Source organism: Oncorhynchus nerka, linkage group LG16 (genome assembly GCF_034236695.1).
Source record: "Oncorhynchus nerka isolate Pitt River linkage group LG16, Oner_Uvic_2.0, whole genome shotgun sequence".
Taxonomy (NCBI): domain Eukaryota; kingdom Metazoa; phylum Chordata; class Actinopteri; order Salmoniformes; family Salmonidae; genus Oncorhynchus; species Oncorhynchus nerka.
The window spans coordinates 26,996,532-27,015,075 of NC_088411.1; the positions used below are offsets into that span (position 1 = coordinate 26,996,532).

At 47.5% G+C, this 18,544-nt stretch overlaps 1 protein-coding gene across 1 annotated transcript in view; it reads left to right on the forward strand.

The window, feature by feature from the left end:
- The first annotated feature begins 62 nt into the window (after positions 1–62).
- camkmt (calmodulin-lysine N-methyltransferase) overlaps positions 63–18,544 on the forward strand; it is a 210,447-nt gene continuing 191,965 nt past the window's right edge. The window contains exons 1-3 of the mRNA XM_065002550.1: positions 63–441; positions 1,096–1,280; positions 1,374–1,438. Of these exons, the coding sequence (XP_064858622.1) occupies positions 274–441; positions 1,096–1,280; positions 1,374–1,438 (418 nt within the window). The 5' untranslated portion in view covers positions 63–273. The remainder of the gene's footprint in view (positions 442–1,095; positions 1,281–1,373; positions 1,439–18,544) is intronic.

Sequence of the window (18,544 nt, forward strand, 5' to 3'; positions counted from 1 at the left end):
TCCCAGACGGCATACGAGTTGTAACTCAATACTGCGTTCGATGATGTTGGTAATAAATGGCTATGTCTTGCTGTCATAAGTGTACGGAAGTAGCATGCTTTCTCCAGCAGCACCGGAGCAGTAAGGGTTTTACCGGTTGATGTCACGCTACCACTGTACTACTTGTCCTATTCTGTGAACAAACAGAGCCATACTCGCTTTATTAGACCGTGTGTTTTACACTGTACATCATTTAGAATTTTATTTATTTTTGCCCAAAACACTGAAGACAGGATGGAAGGGAAGTTGACAGGTGAACCAGAAAAATGTAAATATCACGAATCGCCGTTGCCATCCTTGCCAGAAAATAAAGAAAAGGAGCTAATTACCAACCACCAATCCAATCGAGACCCTAATTGTGGAACCGACGTAGCTCGTGCAAGATGGACTCTCCTACGACAGGTAAAACAAGCGTCACATTTCCAATGTGTTTGTTATCAACTGACAGAATCAATGTTGCATTGCACCTAACGTTAGCTAGCTAGCTAATATAATTGCGCCATTAGCTAACTAGATATATACTGGCTTTAGCTAAGCTACATTTATCATCGATTTACCATTCATAGACCTGTATCTGTATTTACAGTAACATGTGTAACTGAGATTATATACAGCTCTCCAGTCCTCTGTCCCAGTTGGGCTGTAACCATAACAGTGTGAGAGCATGACCTGAGGGGGAGGTTTTGTCCTTACATGGGCATTTCACTGATACACAAAATGCTTCCAGAAATATCCTCTTGCATTTCAAATACTGTAAAGTATAAAAAATACAAATAAAACATCACTAATTCATATTGCACTATGCAAGTGCTAGTAATAAACTAAAGGTGTCCTGTGACAAGTTAATGACCACACTACTACAGGAACTGTGGGGATCAGTTTCAAGGATGAACAATGGAGCCTGGAGCCATATCAGATCTTCATCACTAGGCTAGATAGAAGGTTCTAATTCCTCCATGTCACTCTAATTTGATCAGTACATGTGTTTTGAGGTGGTGTTTTTAAAGCAGGTCAGGTTGTGTGGTTTGACAGTTGCTATATCTCCCACTCCCTCAGGTGCTGAGACAGAAACAGCTGGACAGTGCAGACTCAGAGGTCAAGCAGGTGTCTGTCCGGAGATTCTCCTCCTTCAACCTGTTCAACAAAACCAGTGTCATGCACCAAGAGACCGATGACCCCTCCGAAGGCCAGTGGGTGGAATACACAAGTGCTTCCTTCCCAGAGTTCAGTGCCTTTCTCAGGTGGGTTTGAGATCCTTGTCCTGTGTTTAAGCCGAGCACCGTGCAGCTTACACACACACTGTATAATCATATTTCTCTCTCATTCATTTCCAGAGATAACCTCGGGCCCATCAGAGTGAATGAGGTTCTCAACAGTTTTGACAATACAGGGAATGTCTGTGAGTACATCCTCCATATACATGTTTAAGAGTGTGCGTTCATTTAACCTATGACTACCTCCCTATGATGACCTCCAGTATAACACACTGTTTTCCCACTTACATCGATTGCTCTTCTGGTGAGTCACTCAGCCTGTTGGAAAGAGAGAGTGAGAAAAGGCTATTTTCACTATTATCGCTGAGGGCAGATTGAGGATCACCTTTTCGTAAGGACTTAACACAGTCTCATGCAATACAAATGATCTGATGTTAAGCTGTGGAAGCCAATCAAATCAGTATCCTGAGGAGATGGTGATGAGGTGAGAAGGTCATGCAGCTGTTTTTCCATGGTAATGGAAACATTGTTTTCTGTTCTGCTGCCACGGTGACAGCTGTCCTGTATCATCTTCTATAACGCTGAGTAACAGTTTGGTCAATAAATCAGAGGTTGTTTGTAGAAGAGGGAACCCCTCCGGGAAGGCTGCATCTCTCTGTACTCCCACTAGCAGGCAGCGCTGATCAGCAGTATTCACACAGCAGAGCCAGAGAGAGCCTGGGAGCTGCCTCTCTCTTTCTATGCCTGCCTGACAGCCAGGTCATGTGATCATGTGATCCCCACCAGCCTGGCCTTTAACAGGCCCACATACCTGCTACCCAGTGGGGTTAACATTCCACAAATGTGATGAAAGGAACAGATTGGCTAAAGCTGTTATCTGTGTTCTAGCTCCCTCTCAAGTGAGCCCAAACTCGAGTGTTTTGTTATTATAGCTGAGGACTGTGGTCGAACAACACTGGTGGTCTGGGCTTTTCATTCTGTGTTCCTGTGTGTTCACTTTTCCTCTTTCAGAAAATGGGTCCACAGAGAAAATACAAATAATTTGTCACCCAGGATATACACTGAGTATACAAAACATTAGGTACACCTTCCTAATATTGAGTTCCACCCCCCTTTTGTCCTCAGAACTGCCTCAATTCGTTGTGGCATGGAGTCTACAAGGTGTCGATAGCGTTCCACCGGGATGCTGGCCCATGTTGGTCCCAAATTGTCCCACAGTTGTGTCAAGTTTGCTGGATGTCTTTTGGGCGGTGAACCATTCTTGATACACAGGGGAAACTGTTGAGCATGAAAAACCCAGCAGTGTTGCAGTTCTTGACACCCTCAAACTGGTGCGCCTGGCACCTACTACTGTACCCCGTTCAAAGGCACTTAAATCTTTTGTCTTGCCCATTCACCCTCTGAATGGGGCACATACACAATCCATGTCTCTATTGTATCAAGGATCAAAAATCCTTATTTAACCCATCTCCCCTTCATACACTGATTGAAGTTGATTTAACAAGTGACATCAATAAGGGATCATAGCTTTCACCTGGATTCACCTGGTCAGTCTCATGGAAAGAGCAGGTGTCCCTAATGTTTGCGCCACGCAGTGTATGTTGTGATGTAACAGTACACACGGTAATCATTGTATGTAGCTATGTAGACCTATGCATAGATTAATCCTGATTTGAATCAATAAGATAATAAGGACCGCTTGTGTTTGAGTGGATGACTTAGCACCCCATAGTATATGTTGAGCCTTCTTTACAGTCACCTGATTGGTTCCGGTTATTCCTGTGTCTTCATAGCTATGGGAATCAGAGGGTCATCTGTGAGCCAGATGGCTACACAGGGGTCTAGGGTCGTAGTAGAGGTCAAAACTGGGACTGTACTGGGACTGTACTCAGTCATCCCACATTATCAGGTCACACAGCACAGCATATACCATCACCTCAGCTAATCCTGAAGGACCTGAAAACAGCCAGAAATAATAAGCAGTGTGTCCCCTTGCCCTTATTAGCATATCTGGGTTACATGTAGGCCTAGCTGGTGTAAACTAGGGGTCATAGGTAATACTAAAATTCACTCTGACCCTTCAGTGTAATAGAGTAATTATTCAGATGTATAGTGGCATTATACCAAACAAGGATCTTTACTTCTGAAAGATCTTTACCTCTAACTATTAGAGCTTCTACAGAATTCTGTCTAAATAGAGATTGATGTGGTATGAAATAGACAGCTGTAGGCTAGATGTTGTTGTTATTTGTCAGGAGAGCTGATGATCCTATCTGCTTAACCTTGTCTGACCTGCAGCTAATCTGGTGTCCAGTTGGTAGACTGAGGGATGAGAGAGGTGACCCTATCACCAGGACCAGGGTCTGGGGTTAAGAGGGTACAAGCGAGCCCATCTGGTAGGAATGTGGTGCTTCTAGCTCTGTTCGTTCTCCTCAATGACCACAGCAGGATGCTCGTCTTCTCCACCTCCCTCGTACCATCCCAGCTAGAGGAGCTATTCACTGGCTCAGATAGATAGATATCTGGCTCCTTGACCCACATCTGGTCTGGATTTTCCTGGGGAGGGAGAGGGAGGTGGAGGTAGAGATTCTAGAGGTAGGGGGCCCTGGGTCCTCACCGCTAGGCAGGGCCTTTCAAACCCTCCTCTCAACCACTTCTAATTGATCTCACGCATTGCTAGGCCCAAACATCTCACCCCAAATACCCCTGTCAGAAAGGCTGGAGGGGGAGCTCAGGAGCTCATTGTCTGAAGAGGGGGTGCCCCTTGCCCCTGTGTTAGCTGCCCCCTGCCCCCCTCCACCCCCCCTCAACTTTGCACATCCCTAAATCCTCCCCTGAGGAGAGTACATGCCACAATCCTTGGGCTCCTTCTCTTCCTGAATGGGAGTCCAAAACGCTGGGGGTGGATTAGTCCTGCAAATGTGTGCTTCGGTGCTCTATGCTGCATTGGCCATAGGAGTAGGGCTTGTAGGGGGGCTTGTTTTAGGGTTTAACTGGCCTTGTTTCCTGTGAGGACCAATGTTTCCAGGCACAATGGGGATAGGTGGGGCTGAAGAGGTTTTAGCTGGGTACATGAGAGCCTTGTTGACACAGGGTTTGGATTGGAGAGGAGCGGCTGGTTTGGGGGGGGTGTATGCTAGGCTAGGTCACACGTTGGGTTCAGATAGTCATGTGTCTTAGAGAGCTCCTCCATTGTAGGTTTCACTCTGTGCTGTCATAAGACTCTACAGGGAGGTGTTGTAAGACATGCTGTGGGATGAGCTGGGTGAATCTGAGCTACAGGGGCATCGATATGCTGTGGGATGAGCTGTGTGAATCAGGGCTATAGGGGCCATCCATGAGCTGTGTGAATCAGGGCTATAGGGGCATCTATATGCTGTGGGATGAGCTGTGTGAATCAGGGCTATAGGGGCCATCCATGAGCTGTGTGAATCAGGGCTATAGGGGCATCTATATGCTGTGGGATGAGCTGTGTGAATCAGGGCTATAGGGGCCATCCATATGCTGTGGGATGAGCTGTGTCCATTCAGACCTCTGTTCGGGCCCAGCAGGTCTCTGGAAACAGGCTTTATAATGTGGCTCCTTTACAAAACCTTTCATTGTCACTTTGGTTACAACTCTTTTTAGTCTTCTAATCATCCTCATTACCCGGTGACACGACCCCTCCTGCTGTCTCGTAGGCCTGAGAGCTTACATACATCACCGTGTGTGTGTCTTTGTGTGTGTTCAGATACCATAGCTCTATAATGGATGATCCTGCCTTAATGCAGAAAGTGTTCGAGCATGAATATGTACGCCTGTGTGAGTGTGTGTGCACATTTGTGTATGTGTGAGTGTATTGCATACTGTGTGTGCTTTAAGAGGTTCCCCCTGTGGCCCTCCCTTGTGCCAACCCTTTAGCAGCCCCTGTTTGCATAATTATGCTAATTCACTCTGCCAGAATGCTATCTAATTATATCCCGTTAGACAATGGCGGAGGGCTGGGGCCCTGGGTACTACATGCAGGTCTGGGGGCTGTAACTCTGACACACTGTGACACTGCAACTCTTAACTCTTGTGTTGGTGACAGTTAATTAGTGCTCCCCTGTGTGTGTTTACAGGCCAGGCTCTGTGACGAGCCTATGTGCCCCTCAGTGTAACACTATACTGGTGGAGCGAACAGCGCTGCTACACACAACCACTGTTACAGTGGAGTCATTGGCTTAGTTAGAGAGCATGGTGCTGCTAGCACCACTAGGGTTGTGGGTTAGATTCCTGCATGGCCCACATTAAGGCTACTGGGAATGTCACTATGAATCCTAAGTTGCTTTGGATGAAGGTGTCTGCTACTACATGACAACTGCATTTATTTACCCAATTATATTATATTTACAGTCTTGAGTTAATCTAGTAAATTGTAAAAAGCAAAGTAAATGGTTTGTGAGTGTGATGTGAGTGTACCCTTGGGCCTGTCTGTTTGCTAGGGGGAGGTGTTGGATGTGATGATTAGCTTTTGGGCCCCGTGTGGCTCAGGGGATGAGAAGTGGGGAAGATTTGCCAGTTGACTTAATTTAAGGTAATTGGTTTGGTTCCATATCTTGAGGAAATGGCTTTGCCTTCTACAAGGGTTAGGCTGTTAAGAGCTCAGGGGTTCGTGTCCAGGGCAGGCAACTATCTTAGCCCTGAATAGAATAAAAAAACATTCTCAGAGAAAGAAAACACACACACAAACAATAGATGTACCACTGTGGTAAATAGCCAATGAATACAAGGGCTAGTGAAATAAAGCCCCTGGCGAAGTGTATGGTTGGTTGGGTATTGGTCAGTATAGGTGGTAGGATATGGGGGTGGTGAAACCTGAGCGTTGCCAATGAGCAGGAGGATTAGAGAGGAAATGATGGTGGCCCAGTCAGAGCTGCCCTTCATTGTTAGACCAGTAATACTGTGGTAATTACAAAGACTACATACTTTAGCAGCCAGCCAGCCATCTCTCTCTCTCTCTCTCTCTCCCTCTCGTCCTCTCTCTCTCGTCCTCTCTCTCTCTCATCCTCTCTCTCTCTCATCCTCTCTCTCTCTCTCTCTCGTCCTCTTTTCTTCTGTTGCAAAGGTATTAGAGGGAAAATGAAAGAGTAATACCACACCCCAGAATGGCACAATTATTGGATTTTTCACCACTTTAGTCACCCTCCCCAGAAGCCAACCCTCCCCCTCCCCTCCCCCTCCTCTCCTCCTTCTAATCAGGTTTTTAATTCCAACCTGGTCCGGTGTGTTAACCTACACCTAAAACACTCTGTGAACCCTACGCTTCCCCAGAAGCCAACCCTCCCTCCTCCCCTCCTTCCCTCCTCCCCTCCTTCTAATCAGGTTTTTAATTTCAACCTGGTCCGGTGTGTTAACCTACACCTAAAACACTCTGTGAACCCTACGCTTCCGATTCTACAGAGATCCATAGAAAGTCAAATTATTTTACTAAGGCCACTAGATGCCAAGCATGAACATGAATGGAATGAAATTGTGGATAGGTGCAGGATAGGTGCAGAGCTATTCTCCCTATTACACGTGATGCCTGCAAATGTCAGCCTGCACACTGTGAGTGTGTATGTCTGCACATTGTGTTTGTAATGTGTAGATGCACATTGTGTGTGTGTGTGTGTGTGTGAGAGTGTCCTCCCATTAGAGAGATAAGTGATTAGTGCATGGTGGTTAATTAGTGGCTCTTCGCTCTGCGTCCGTGGAGTGCCAAGCCGCATCATCCTATTGGTCCTTTCCTTCCACCCTTTTCACCTCACAAAACCCTTCGCCGCTGTTTGCCTAGCAACGGCTACATGGCTGGTGAGGAGTCCTCCGGGCCTAATGTAGGCTACTTGATGATGTTTTAAAACAAATAGATGATTATCTGATTAGCGTCTTTGTTGAGAGTGCAGTTTATAAATGGCCACCCTGCAACATGCTTGAAACATCCCTCCAAAACCCGCATCAGGAGAAGGGACCACTAATCATGTGTTAGTCTAAAGGATGTTTGTGTATAATGTTTGTGTACTTGTTTCATGTGTTCTTTTTGTGTCAGTTGCATTGCTTTGTTTGTGTAGATGAATTGCTACGGTGCACTTGGTGTTGTGTGGTCTTTTGATTTGTGTGTTTTATGATTTATTTATGTCTGTTTTATGTGTTGTAAATATTCCTATAAATTCATGAAAAATTCAAACTGTTCGTAAAAAGGCATGTCATCAGCATACTTGTCCCTTTTTGTGAATCTGCGCTCTACATTTGAGTGAATTTTGACATCAGTTTATTACCATGTCTTTGACGTTGTTGTTGATGTGTTTGTCAGTGAGGTACTCGACCATTAGCTAGCATCCAAACCCCATTCACTTACTTCAGTGTGGTTGTTTTCACACTTGCAAACCCCAGAGTGGCCCTGTCAGTCAATCACTGTTGTGACGCTAATGGAGATGCTAACGCTAATGTAGCTTGTGCAGGCCCTAATCTAGCCTACAGTTGCGCATGTATTTAAGTGGCCCTCCGAGGGAGCTGTGCTACTGGAGGATCCCTGGGCTCTGGGCCTGCAGGGACCATTTTCCTGTGACTTTAGTGGCAGCCAAGGGAGCCAGTCACTCTGTCAACCCCAGGAGAACACACTCACAGCCTGGCAAGTGACAGAATGCACAGTGGCGGTGTTCATTTAGTGACTGACTTGTATGTGGATGGTAAGTGGGCCCTTTAGGGCTGTTTGTTTTTGTCAGGGAAACGTGGAAATGTGCTGCTGGCTGACAACAATTAACATAGTCTTTTTGTTTGTCTCTCTCTTTTCATTTGGTCTTTCTCTCTGTCTCTTGCTCTGTCTGACTCTGTCTGTGTATTTATCTCTATGTCCTTCTCCCCTTCTCTATCTCCATCCCCTCTCTCTCTCTCTCTCTCTCTCTCTCTCTCTCTCTCTCATATAGCTTGGCCAGGATGAGTACAGGATGTGGGGCCCCTGCAGCAGTGTTTTAAGGTCATAGCACGCTCTCTCAATAGTGCTGACTGGGCCAGTGTCTCACTGACAGCTGATCCAACAGCCCTAGCAGGCTGGAGACAGTCCATTTCTCACCCTCCTCCTCCCTTTCTTCTCCTCCTCTCTCTCTCCACAGCGGGTGATGGCTGGGCCAGCCTTTGTGTTTGGCCAGTCAGGCCTAAACCCGGGCCCCAGGGGCTGCTCGCCGGGGAGAGCCCAGGCCGCAGAAAGGGAGAGAAGAAAAGGAGAGAAGTAATTATGTTCAGTCATTGAGTTCTGAAGATCCCCGTGTTAATTACGGGGCCGCTCGCTACAAAACACCACCAATTCAAGTGAAAAATGAGGAATGTTTGCGAGGGTGGATTGGAACATGACACCTCTGGGCTCCAGCCTTGCCATGAGAAGCCAGATTAAGATGGCCGAGCCCCCTGTCTTCCCTCCCTCGTCCTCCCTCCTTCCCTCGCTCTTTTCTTTTGTGACGGAGAGATTACGCACACGGGGTCCGGTTACAGACCCGGGTCCATTGTCCTGCTCACTGTTTCATATGTGCTGATGCGGCTCCGCATCACTGGCTTTTCAGGACAGGGGCCCGCTCTAGCTTTCTTTCTCTTTCTCTCTTCTTCGATGTCGCTCTCTCTCCTTTGCTCTCTAACTCCTTCCCCTCCTTATTCATCTCTTTCTGCTTCTCTCGCTTGCTCTTTCTCTGTAACCACTCGCTGGTATTTCCCCTCTTCCTTCATCTCTGTCCTACTCTTCTTCAACCTTTTCTATGTCCTATATTTTACTCTCAGCCCCTCTTTCTCCATCTTGTTCCCCCTCTGATTTCCTCCACAAGTAGCTCCAGTGGATCAGCTTTGTAGATGTTGCTTTGTCTTGTATAATTTGTGACTTAGTTCTATGGGGTAGCAACCTGTTTGGTCTGGTCTGATGTGTTCCAAACCCACCTGTTCCCTGGCCCTGGGGGGGAGGGGACAGAGAGGTAGACAGAGGGGTGGGTCAGAAGGGAGACTACAGAAGAGGGGACTGAAGGGAGAGGACAGAAGAGGGGACTGAAGGGAGAGGACAGAAGAGGGGACCGAAGGGAGAGGACAGAAGAGGGGACCGAAGGGAGAGGACAGAAGAGGGGACCGAAGGGAGAGGACAGAAGAGGGGACTGAAGGGAGAGGACAGAAGAGGGGACTGAAGGGAGAGGACAGAGGGGTAGACTGAAGGGAGAGGACAGAGGGGTAGACTGAAGGGAGAGGACAAAGGGGTAGACTGAAGGGAGAGGACAGAGGGGTAGACTGAAGGGAGAGGACAGAGGGGTAGACTGAAGGGAGAGGACAGAGGGGTAGACTGAAGGGAGAGGACAGAGGGGTAGACTGAAGGGAGAGGACAGAGGGGTAGACTGAAGGGAGAGGACAGAGGGGTAGACTGAAGGGAGAGGACAGAGGGGTAGACTGAAGGGAGGGGACAGAGGGGTAGACTGAAGGGAGGGACAGAGGGGTAGACTGAAGGGAGAGGACAGAGGGGGTAGACTGAAGGGAGAGGACAGAGGGGTAGACTGAAGGGAGAGGGCAGAGGGGTAGACTGAAGGGAGAGGGCAGAGGGGTAGACTGAAGGGAGAGGGCAGAGGGGTAGACTGAAGGGAGGGGACAGAGGGGTAGACTGAAGGGAGGGGACAGAGGGGTAGACTGAAGGGAGGGGACAGAGGGGTAGACTGAAGGGAGGGGACAGAGGGGTAGACTGAAGGAAGGCCAGAGGGGTAGACTGAAGGGAGGGAAGGAGGGGTAGACTGAAGGGGGGGACAGAGGGGTAGACTGAAGGGAGAGGACAGGGGGTAGACTGAAGGAAGAGGACAGAGGGGTAGACTGAAGGGAGGGGACAGAAGAGGGGTAGACTGAAGGGAGGGGACAGAAGAGGGGTAGACTGAAGGGAGGGGACAGAAGAGGGGTAGACTGAAGGGAGGGGACAGAGGGGTAGACTGAAGGGAGAGGACAGAGGGGTAGACTGAAGGGAGAGGACAGAAGAGGGGTACACTGAAGGGAGAGGACAGAAGAGGGGTACACTGAAGGGAGAGGACAGAGGGGTAGACTGAAGGGAGAGGACTGAAGGGAGGGGACAGAGGAGGGGACAGAGGGGTAGACCGAGGAGGGGACAGAAGACATTGTGGCAGGCTCCTTGCTGGGGCCTGCCTCCTTCCCTCTCACCCTATTTTCTCTCTCTCTGTCTCCCAATGTGATAACAGGTTTGTTCCTGCTCCATTGTGGTAGTAATGATGGGGAGTCATCTGGGCCGTTAAAAAGTAGAAGTGTGTGTGTGTGTGTGTGTGTGTGTGTGTGTGTGTGTGTGTGTGTGTGTGTGTGTGTGTGTGTGTGTGGTGGGGATTACAAGAACATTGCTGTGTAACCAGGTTTAGACAGAACGTACCCCAACCTCCATAGGCCACCCCACTGAGTCTTTCACCGTGTGTGTTTGGGGCCTTAGTCAGGGGCACAACCAGAAGGCCACAGGGAAGGACCTCCCAGATGGAGACCAAAGCTGTTCTCCTCCTACTACACACACCCCCAACACTAGTTTGCCACCCCCACAACCAACACTAGTCTACCCCCCCCCACACAACCGACTACTCTAACCCCCCACAACCAACACCAGTCTACTACCCCCACAACCAACACTAGTCTACTACCCCCCACAACCAACACTAGTCTACTATCCCCCACAACCAACACTAGTCTACTACCCCCCACAACCAACACTAGTCTACTATCCCCCCACAACCAACACTAGTCTGCTACCCCCCACAACCAACACTAGTCTACTACCCCCCACAACCAACAGTAGTCTACCTCCCCCCACAACAAACGCTAGTCTACCTCGCCCCCACAACCAACACTAGTCTACCCACCCCCACAACTAACGCTAGTCGACCTCGCCCCCACAACCAACACTAGTCTACCATCCCCCACAACCAACGCTAGTCTACCACGCCCCCACAACCAACGCTAGTCTACCACCCCCCACAACCAACACTAGTCTACCACCTCCCCACAACCAACGCTAGTCTACCATCTCCCCCCACAACCAACACTAGTCTGCACCCCCCCACAACCAACACGAGTCTACCACCTCCCCACAACCAACACTAGTCTACCACCTCCCCACAACCAACACGAGTCTACCACCTCCCCACAACCAACACTAGTCTACCACCTCCCCACAACCAACACTAGTCTACCACCTCCCCACAACCAACACTAGTCTACCACCTCCCCACAACCAACACTAGTCTACCACCCCCACAACCAACACTGTCTACCACCCCCACAACCAACACTAGTCTACCACCTCCCCACAACCAACACTAGTCTACCACCCCCCCACAACCAACACTAGTCTACCACCTCCCCACAACCAACACTAGTCTACCACCCCCCACAACCAACACTAGTCTACCACACCCACAACCAACACTGTCTACCACCTCCCCACAACCAACACTAGTCTACCACCTCCCCACAACCAACACTAGTCTACCACCTCCCCACAACCAACACTAGTCTACCACCTCCCCACAACCAACACTAGTCTACCACCCCCACAACCAACACTAGTCTACCACCTCCCACAACCAACACTGTCTACCACCTCCCCACAACCAACACTAGTCTACCACCCCCACAACCAACACTAGTCTACCCACCTCCCCACAACCAACACTAGTCTACCACCTCCCCACAACCAACACTATTCTACCACCTCCCCACAACCAACACTAGTCTACCACCATTACAATAACACTGTCTACCATCTCCCCACAACCAACACTAGTCTACCATCTCCCCACACCCAACACTGTCAACCCCCACAACCAACACTAGTCTACCACCTCCCCACAACCAACACTAGTCTACCACCCCCACAACCAACACTGTCTACCACCTCCCCACAACCAACACTAGTCTACCACCTCCCCACAACCAACACTAGTCTACCACCTCCCCACAACCAACACTAGTCTACCACCCCACAACCAACACTGTCTACCATCTACCCCACAACCAACACTAGTCTACCATCTCCCCACAACCAACACTAGTCTACCACCTCACAACTAACACTAGTCTACCACCTCCCCACAACCAACACTTTACTCCCCAAACCAACACTAGTCTACCACCTGAACAAGTGCCTAGTCTACCACCTCCCCACAACACGCTAGTTGACCGCCTCCCCACAACCAACGCTTGTTGACCATTCACAACCAACGCTAGTTGAAATCTCCCCTTTCAACCGAAATGCTGTTACCTCCCCAAAATACGCTATTTCAGATACCCCCACAACCAACATTTGTCTACCACCTCCCCACAACCAACACTAGTCTACCACCTCCCACAACCAACACTAGTCTACCACACCCACAACCAACACTGTCTACACACCTCCCCACAACCAACACTAGTCTACCACCTCCCCACAACCAACACTGTCTACCACCCCCACAACCAACACTAGTCTACCACCTCCCCACAACCAACACTAGTCTACCACCCCCACAACCAACACTGTCTACCATCTCCCCACAACCAACACTAGTCTACCACCTCCCACAACCAACACTAGTCTACCACCTCCCACAACCAACACTAGTCTACCACCTCCCCACAACCAACACTAGTCTACCACCTCCCCACAACCAACACTAGTCTACCACCTCCCACAACCAACACTGTCTACCATCTCCCCACAACCAACACTAGTCTACCACCTCCCCACAACCAACACTAGTCTACCACCTCCCCACAACCAACACTAGTCTACCACCTCCCCACAACCAACACTGTCTACCATCTCCCCACAACCAACACTAGTCTACCACCTCCCACAACCAACACTAGTTTACCACCTCCCCACAACCAACACTAGTCTACCACCTCCCCACAACCAACACTAGTCTACCACCTTTGTCCCCCACAACCAACACTAGTCTACCACCTCCCCACAACCAACACTAGTCTACCACCTCCCCACAACCAACACTAGTCTACCACCTCCCCACAACCAACACTAGTCTATGTCGCCCCCGACAACCAACGCTAGTCCACCACCCCCACAACCAACGCTAGTCTCCCTCGCCCCCTGACAACAAAAGCTAGTCTATCGCCCCCACAACCAACGTATGTCTAGCTCTCCCCAACAACCAACGCTAGTCTATACCCCCACAACCAACGCTAGTCTACCACCCCCACAACCAACGCTAGTCTACACCCCACAACCAACGCTAGTCTACCATCTCCCCACAACCAACACTTTAGTCCCCCCACAACCAACGCTAGTCTACCACCCCCACAACCAACGCTAGTCTACCACCCCCACAACTAACGCTAGTCTACCACCCCCACAACCAACGCTAGTCTACCACCCCCACAACTAACGTAGTCTACCACCCCCACAACCAACGCTAGTCTACCACACCCACAACCAACGCAGTCTACCACCCCCACAACTAACGCTAGTCTACCACCCCACAACCAACGCTAGTCTACCACGCCCACAACCAACGCTAGTCTACCACGCCCACAACCAACGCTAGTCTACCACCCCCACAACCAACGCTAGTCTACCCCCCACCAACACTGTTCTTCCCCCCACACAACCAACGCTAATCTGCCTCACCCAACCAACGCTATTTTACCACCCACCAACACTGGTCTACCACCATTATAGATAGACCTGACTATGTGCCAATGTGGTGCTACTGCTGCCAACACTCACCCAACTGCCACACACACACACACACAGAGGGGGGACGCACACCCCCCCCGTGTACCCTGAGAACTATACAGCAGCTTTTCCAAGTGGCTTTTTACACAATGAGGACACTAATGTCTTTTTATTTGGAGAGCTGGTTAATTGATCTGGCGTAACGTCCTAATTGTGTCTCTCTTACTGGACGGCTCCAAACCCCCGGTGCGTACATTTCACATCACCTTTGTTTAGACACTGTGTGGAAAACATTTACTCTAAATACAAATCTGAGTGTGTGAACAGTGCCTGTGTGTAGTAGTCTGTAAACACGTTTGAGCGATAGAAGAGGACCATTCACTATGACATGGTGGTATTAGAAATCTCCTTTCAATGGAAATGTGTTTCAAAAATACTATTTCAGATAATCATTTATTTATTTATTTATTTGTTAGGGCTTGTTTCTTTGTGTATATCAAGTACATTATGTCTACACAGTACAGTATGTCTACACAGTACAGCATATTAACACTGCAGTATGTCTATACAGTGCAGTTTAGTCTGTCTATACAGTACAGTATGTCTACACAGTACAGTATGTCTACACAGTACAGTATGTCTATACAGTACAGCATATTAACACTGCAGTATGTCTATACAGTGCAGTTTAGTCCGTCTATACAGTGCAGTATGTCTACACAGTACAGTATGTCTACACAGTACAGTATGTCTACACAGTACAGTATGTCTATACAGTACAGCATATTAACACTGCAGTATGTCTATACAGTGCAGTTTAGTCCGTCTATACAGTGCAGTATGTCTACACAGTACAGTATGTCTACACAGTGCAGTGCAGTATGTCTACACAGTGCAGTATGTCTACACAGTGCAGTGCAGTATGTCTACACAGTACAGTTTAGTCCGTCTATACAGTGCAGTATGTTCTATACAGTACAGTATGTCTACACAGTGCAGTTTGTCCGTCTATACAGTACAGTATGTCTACACAGTGCAGTATGTCTACACAGTGCAGTATGTCTACACAGTGCAGTATGTCTACACAGTGCAGTGCAGTATGTCTACACAGTGCAGTGCAGTATGTCTACACAGTGCAGTGCAGTATGTCTACACAGTGCAGTTTAGTCCGTCTATACAGTGCAGTATGTTCTATACAGTACAGTATGTCTACACAGTGCAGTTTGTCCGTCTATACAGTACAGTATGTCTACACAGTGCAAGTATGTCTACACAGTGCAAGTATGTCTACACAGTACAGTATGTCTACACAGTGCAGTATGTCTACACAGTACAGTTTAGTCCGTCTATACAGTGCAGTATGTCTACACAGTACACTATGCCTACACAGTACACTGCAGTATGTCTACACAGTACAGTGTAGTTTGCATACACAGTGCAGTATGTCTACACAGTACAGTATGTCTACACAGTATAGCATATTAACACTGCAGTATGTCTACACAGTACATTATGCCTACACAGTGCATTTCAGTATGCCTACACAGTGCATTTCAGTATGCCTACACAGTGCATTTCAGTATGTCTACACATTGCAGTGCAGTATGTCTACACATTGCAGTGCAGTATGTCTACACATTGCAGTACAGTATGCCTACACAGTACACTGCAATATGTCTACACAGTACATTTCAGTATGCCTACACAGTGCATTTCAGTATGTCTACACAGTGCATTTCAGTATGCCTACACAGTACAGTGCAGTATGTCTACAAAATACAGTGCAGCACAGTATTTCTAAACACTACAGTATATCTACACAGTACAGCATGTTAACACTACATTATGTTTACACAGTGCAGTATGTTAGTACGGGTGCAGTATATCTACACAATACAGTGCACCACAGTATTTCTACACACTGCAGTATATCTACACAGTACAGCATGTTAACACAGTACAGCATGTTAACACAGTACAGCATGTTAGTACAGCACAGCATGTTAACACAGTACAGCATGTTAACACAGTACAGCATGTTAACACAGTACAGCATGTTAACACAGTACAGCGCAGCATGTTAACACAGTACAGCGCAGCATGTTAACACAGTACAGCGCAGCATGTTAACACAGTACAGCACAGCATGTTAACACAGTACAGCATGTTAACACAGTACAGCATGTTAGCACAGTACAGCATGTTAACGCAGTACAGCACAGCATGTTAACACAGTACAGCATGTTAACACAGTACAGTACAGCATGTTAACACAGTACAGCACAGTACAGCATGTTAACACAGTACAGCATGTTAACACAGTACAGCATGTTAACACAGTACAGCGCAGCATGTTAACACAGTACAGCGCAGCATGTTAACACAGTACAGCGCAGCATGTTAACACAGTACAGTACAGCATGTTAACACAGTACAGCATGTTAACACAGCACAGCATGTTAACGCAGTACAGCACAGCATGTTAACACAGTACAGCACAGCATGTTAACACAGTACAGCATGTTAACACAGTACAGCACAGCATGTTAACACAGCACAGCATGTTAACACAGCCCAGCATGTTAACACAGCGCAGCATGTTAACACAGCGCAGCATGTTAACACAGCGCAGCATGTTAACACAGCGCAGCATGTTAACACAGCGCAGCATGTTAACACAGCACAGCATGTTAACACAGCGCAGCATGTTAACACAGCGCAGCATGTTAACACAGCGCAGCATGTTAACACAGCGCAGCATGTTAACACAGTGCAGCATGTTAAATCTTAATTCTACCCCCTACTTTTTCGAACATTCTGTAAAAAATCGCGCAACATTTCAGCGCCCTGCTACTCATGCCAGGAATATAGTATATGCATATGATTAGTATGTGTGGCTAGAAAACATTCAGACGTTTATAAAACTGGTTAAATCACGGCTGTGACTATAACAGAACGTGCGTTTCATCGAAAAGCGCAGGAAAACCTGATCACTGAAAATGGAAATAAATATCCTTGCGCTACTTCCAGGAATTGTTCAAAGTGAACCGAATTACATGAGACCGAGGTTTCAGTGCCTACAGCTTCCACACGATGTCTAGAGTCTTGTCATTTCATTCAGCTTTGATTCTTGGTCGAACCGAATCAAGGTAACCAATTCCCTCCGGTCTCCGACCGGATGTTTTGGTCGAGCTCTCTCCGGACATTTTTTCGAAACGGACAGCTAAAGAATTTACATCGCCTCCTGATGAATTTTATCGCTTATTAGCGTGTACTAATACCTAAAGTTGCATTACAAAAGTATTTCGAAGTGTTTTGTGAAAGTTTATCGTCGAATTTTTTGAATTTTAAAAAATGACGTTACGTTATGAAACGCTATTTTTTTCCGTTTATCACACAGTCTACATAGAACAATATCTAGGCTATATATGGACCGATTTAATCGAAAAAAAGACCCAATAGTGATTATGGGACATCTAGGAGTGCCAACAAAGAAGATGGTCAAAGGTAATGAATGTTTTAATATTTTATTGTGCGGTTTGTGTAGCGCCGAATATGCTAATTATTTTGTTTACGTCCCCTGCGGGTCTTTTGTGGTGTTAAATGCTATCAGATAATAGCTTCTCATGCTTTCGCCGAAAAGCATTTTAAAAATCTGACTTGTTGCCTGGATTCACAACGAGTGTAGCTTTAATTCAATACCCTGCATGCGTATTTTAATGAACGTTTGAGTTTTAACTAATACTATTAGCATTTAGCGTAGCGCATTTGCATTTCCAGAGCTCTAGATGGGACGCCTGCGTGCCAGGTAGGAGCAAGAGGTTTTAACACAGTACAGTGCAGCATGTTAACACAGTACAGTACAGCATGTTAACACAGTACAGCATGTTAACACAGTACAGTACAGCATGTTAACACAGTACAGTACAGCATGTTAACACAGTACAGTTTGTCTACACGGTAAGGGAAATGGGGATACCTAGTCAGTTGTCCAACAATGTATTTAACTGAAATATGTCTTCCACATTTAACCCAATCCCTCTGAATCAGAAAGGTGCGGGGGGCTGCCTTAATCGACATACATGTCTTCGGCACCCAGGGAACTGGTACAGTATGTCTACACAGTACCGTATGTCTACACAGTGCAGTACCGTATGTCTACACAGTGCAGTGCAGTATGTCTACACAGTGCAGTGCAGTATGTCTACACAGTGCAGTACAGTATGTCTACACAGTGCAGTACAGTATGTCTACACAGTGCAGTACAGTATGTCTACACAGTGCAGTACAGTATGTCTACACAGTGCAGTACAGTATGTCTACACAGTGCCGTACCGTATGGTCTCACAGTACAGTAGGTCTACACAGTGCAGTATGTCTACACAGTACCATATGTCTACACATTGCAGTACAGTATGTCTACACAGTGCAGTATGTCTACACAGTGCAGTATGTCTACACAGTACCGTATGGTCTCACAGTACAGTACCATATGTTCACACAGTGCAGTATGTCTACACAGTGCAGTACAGTATGTCTACACAGTGCAGTACAGTATGTCTACACAGTGCAGTACAGTATGTCTACACAGTGCAGTACAGTATGTCTGTACAGT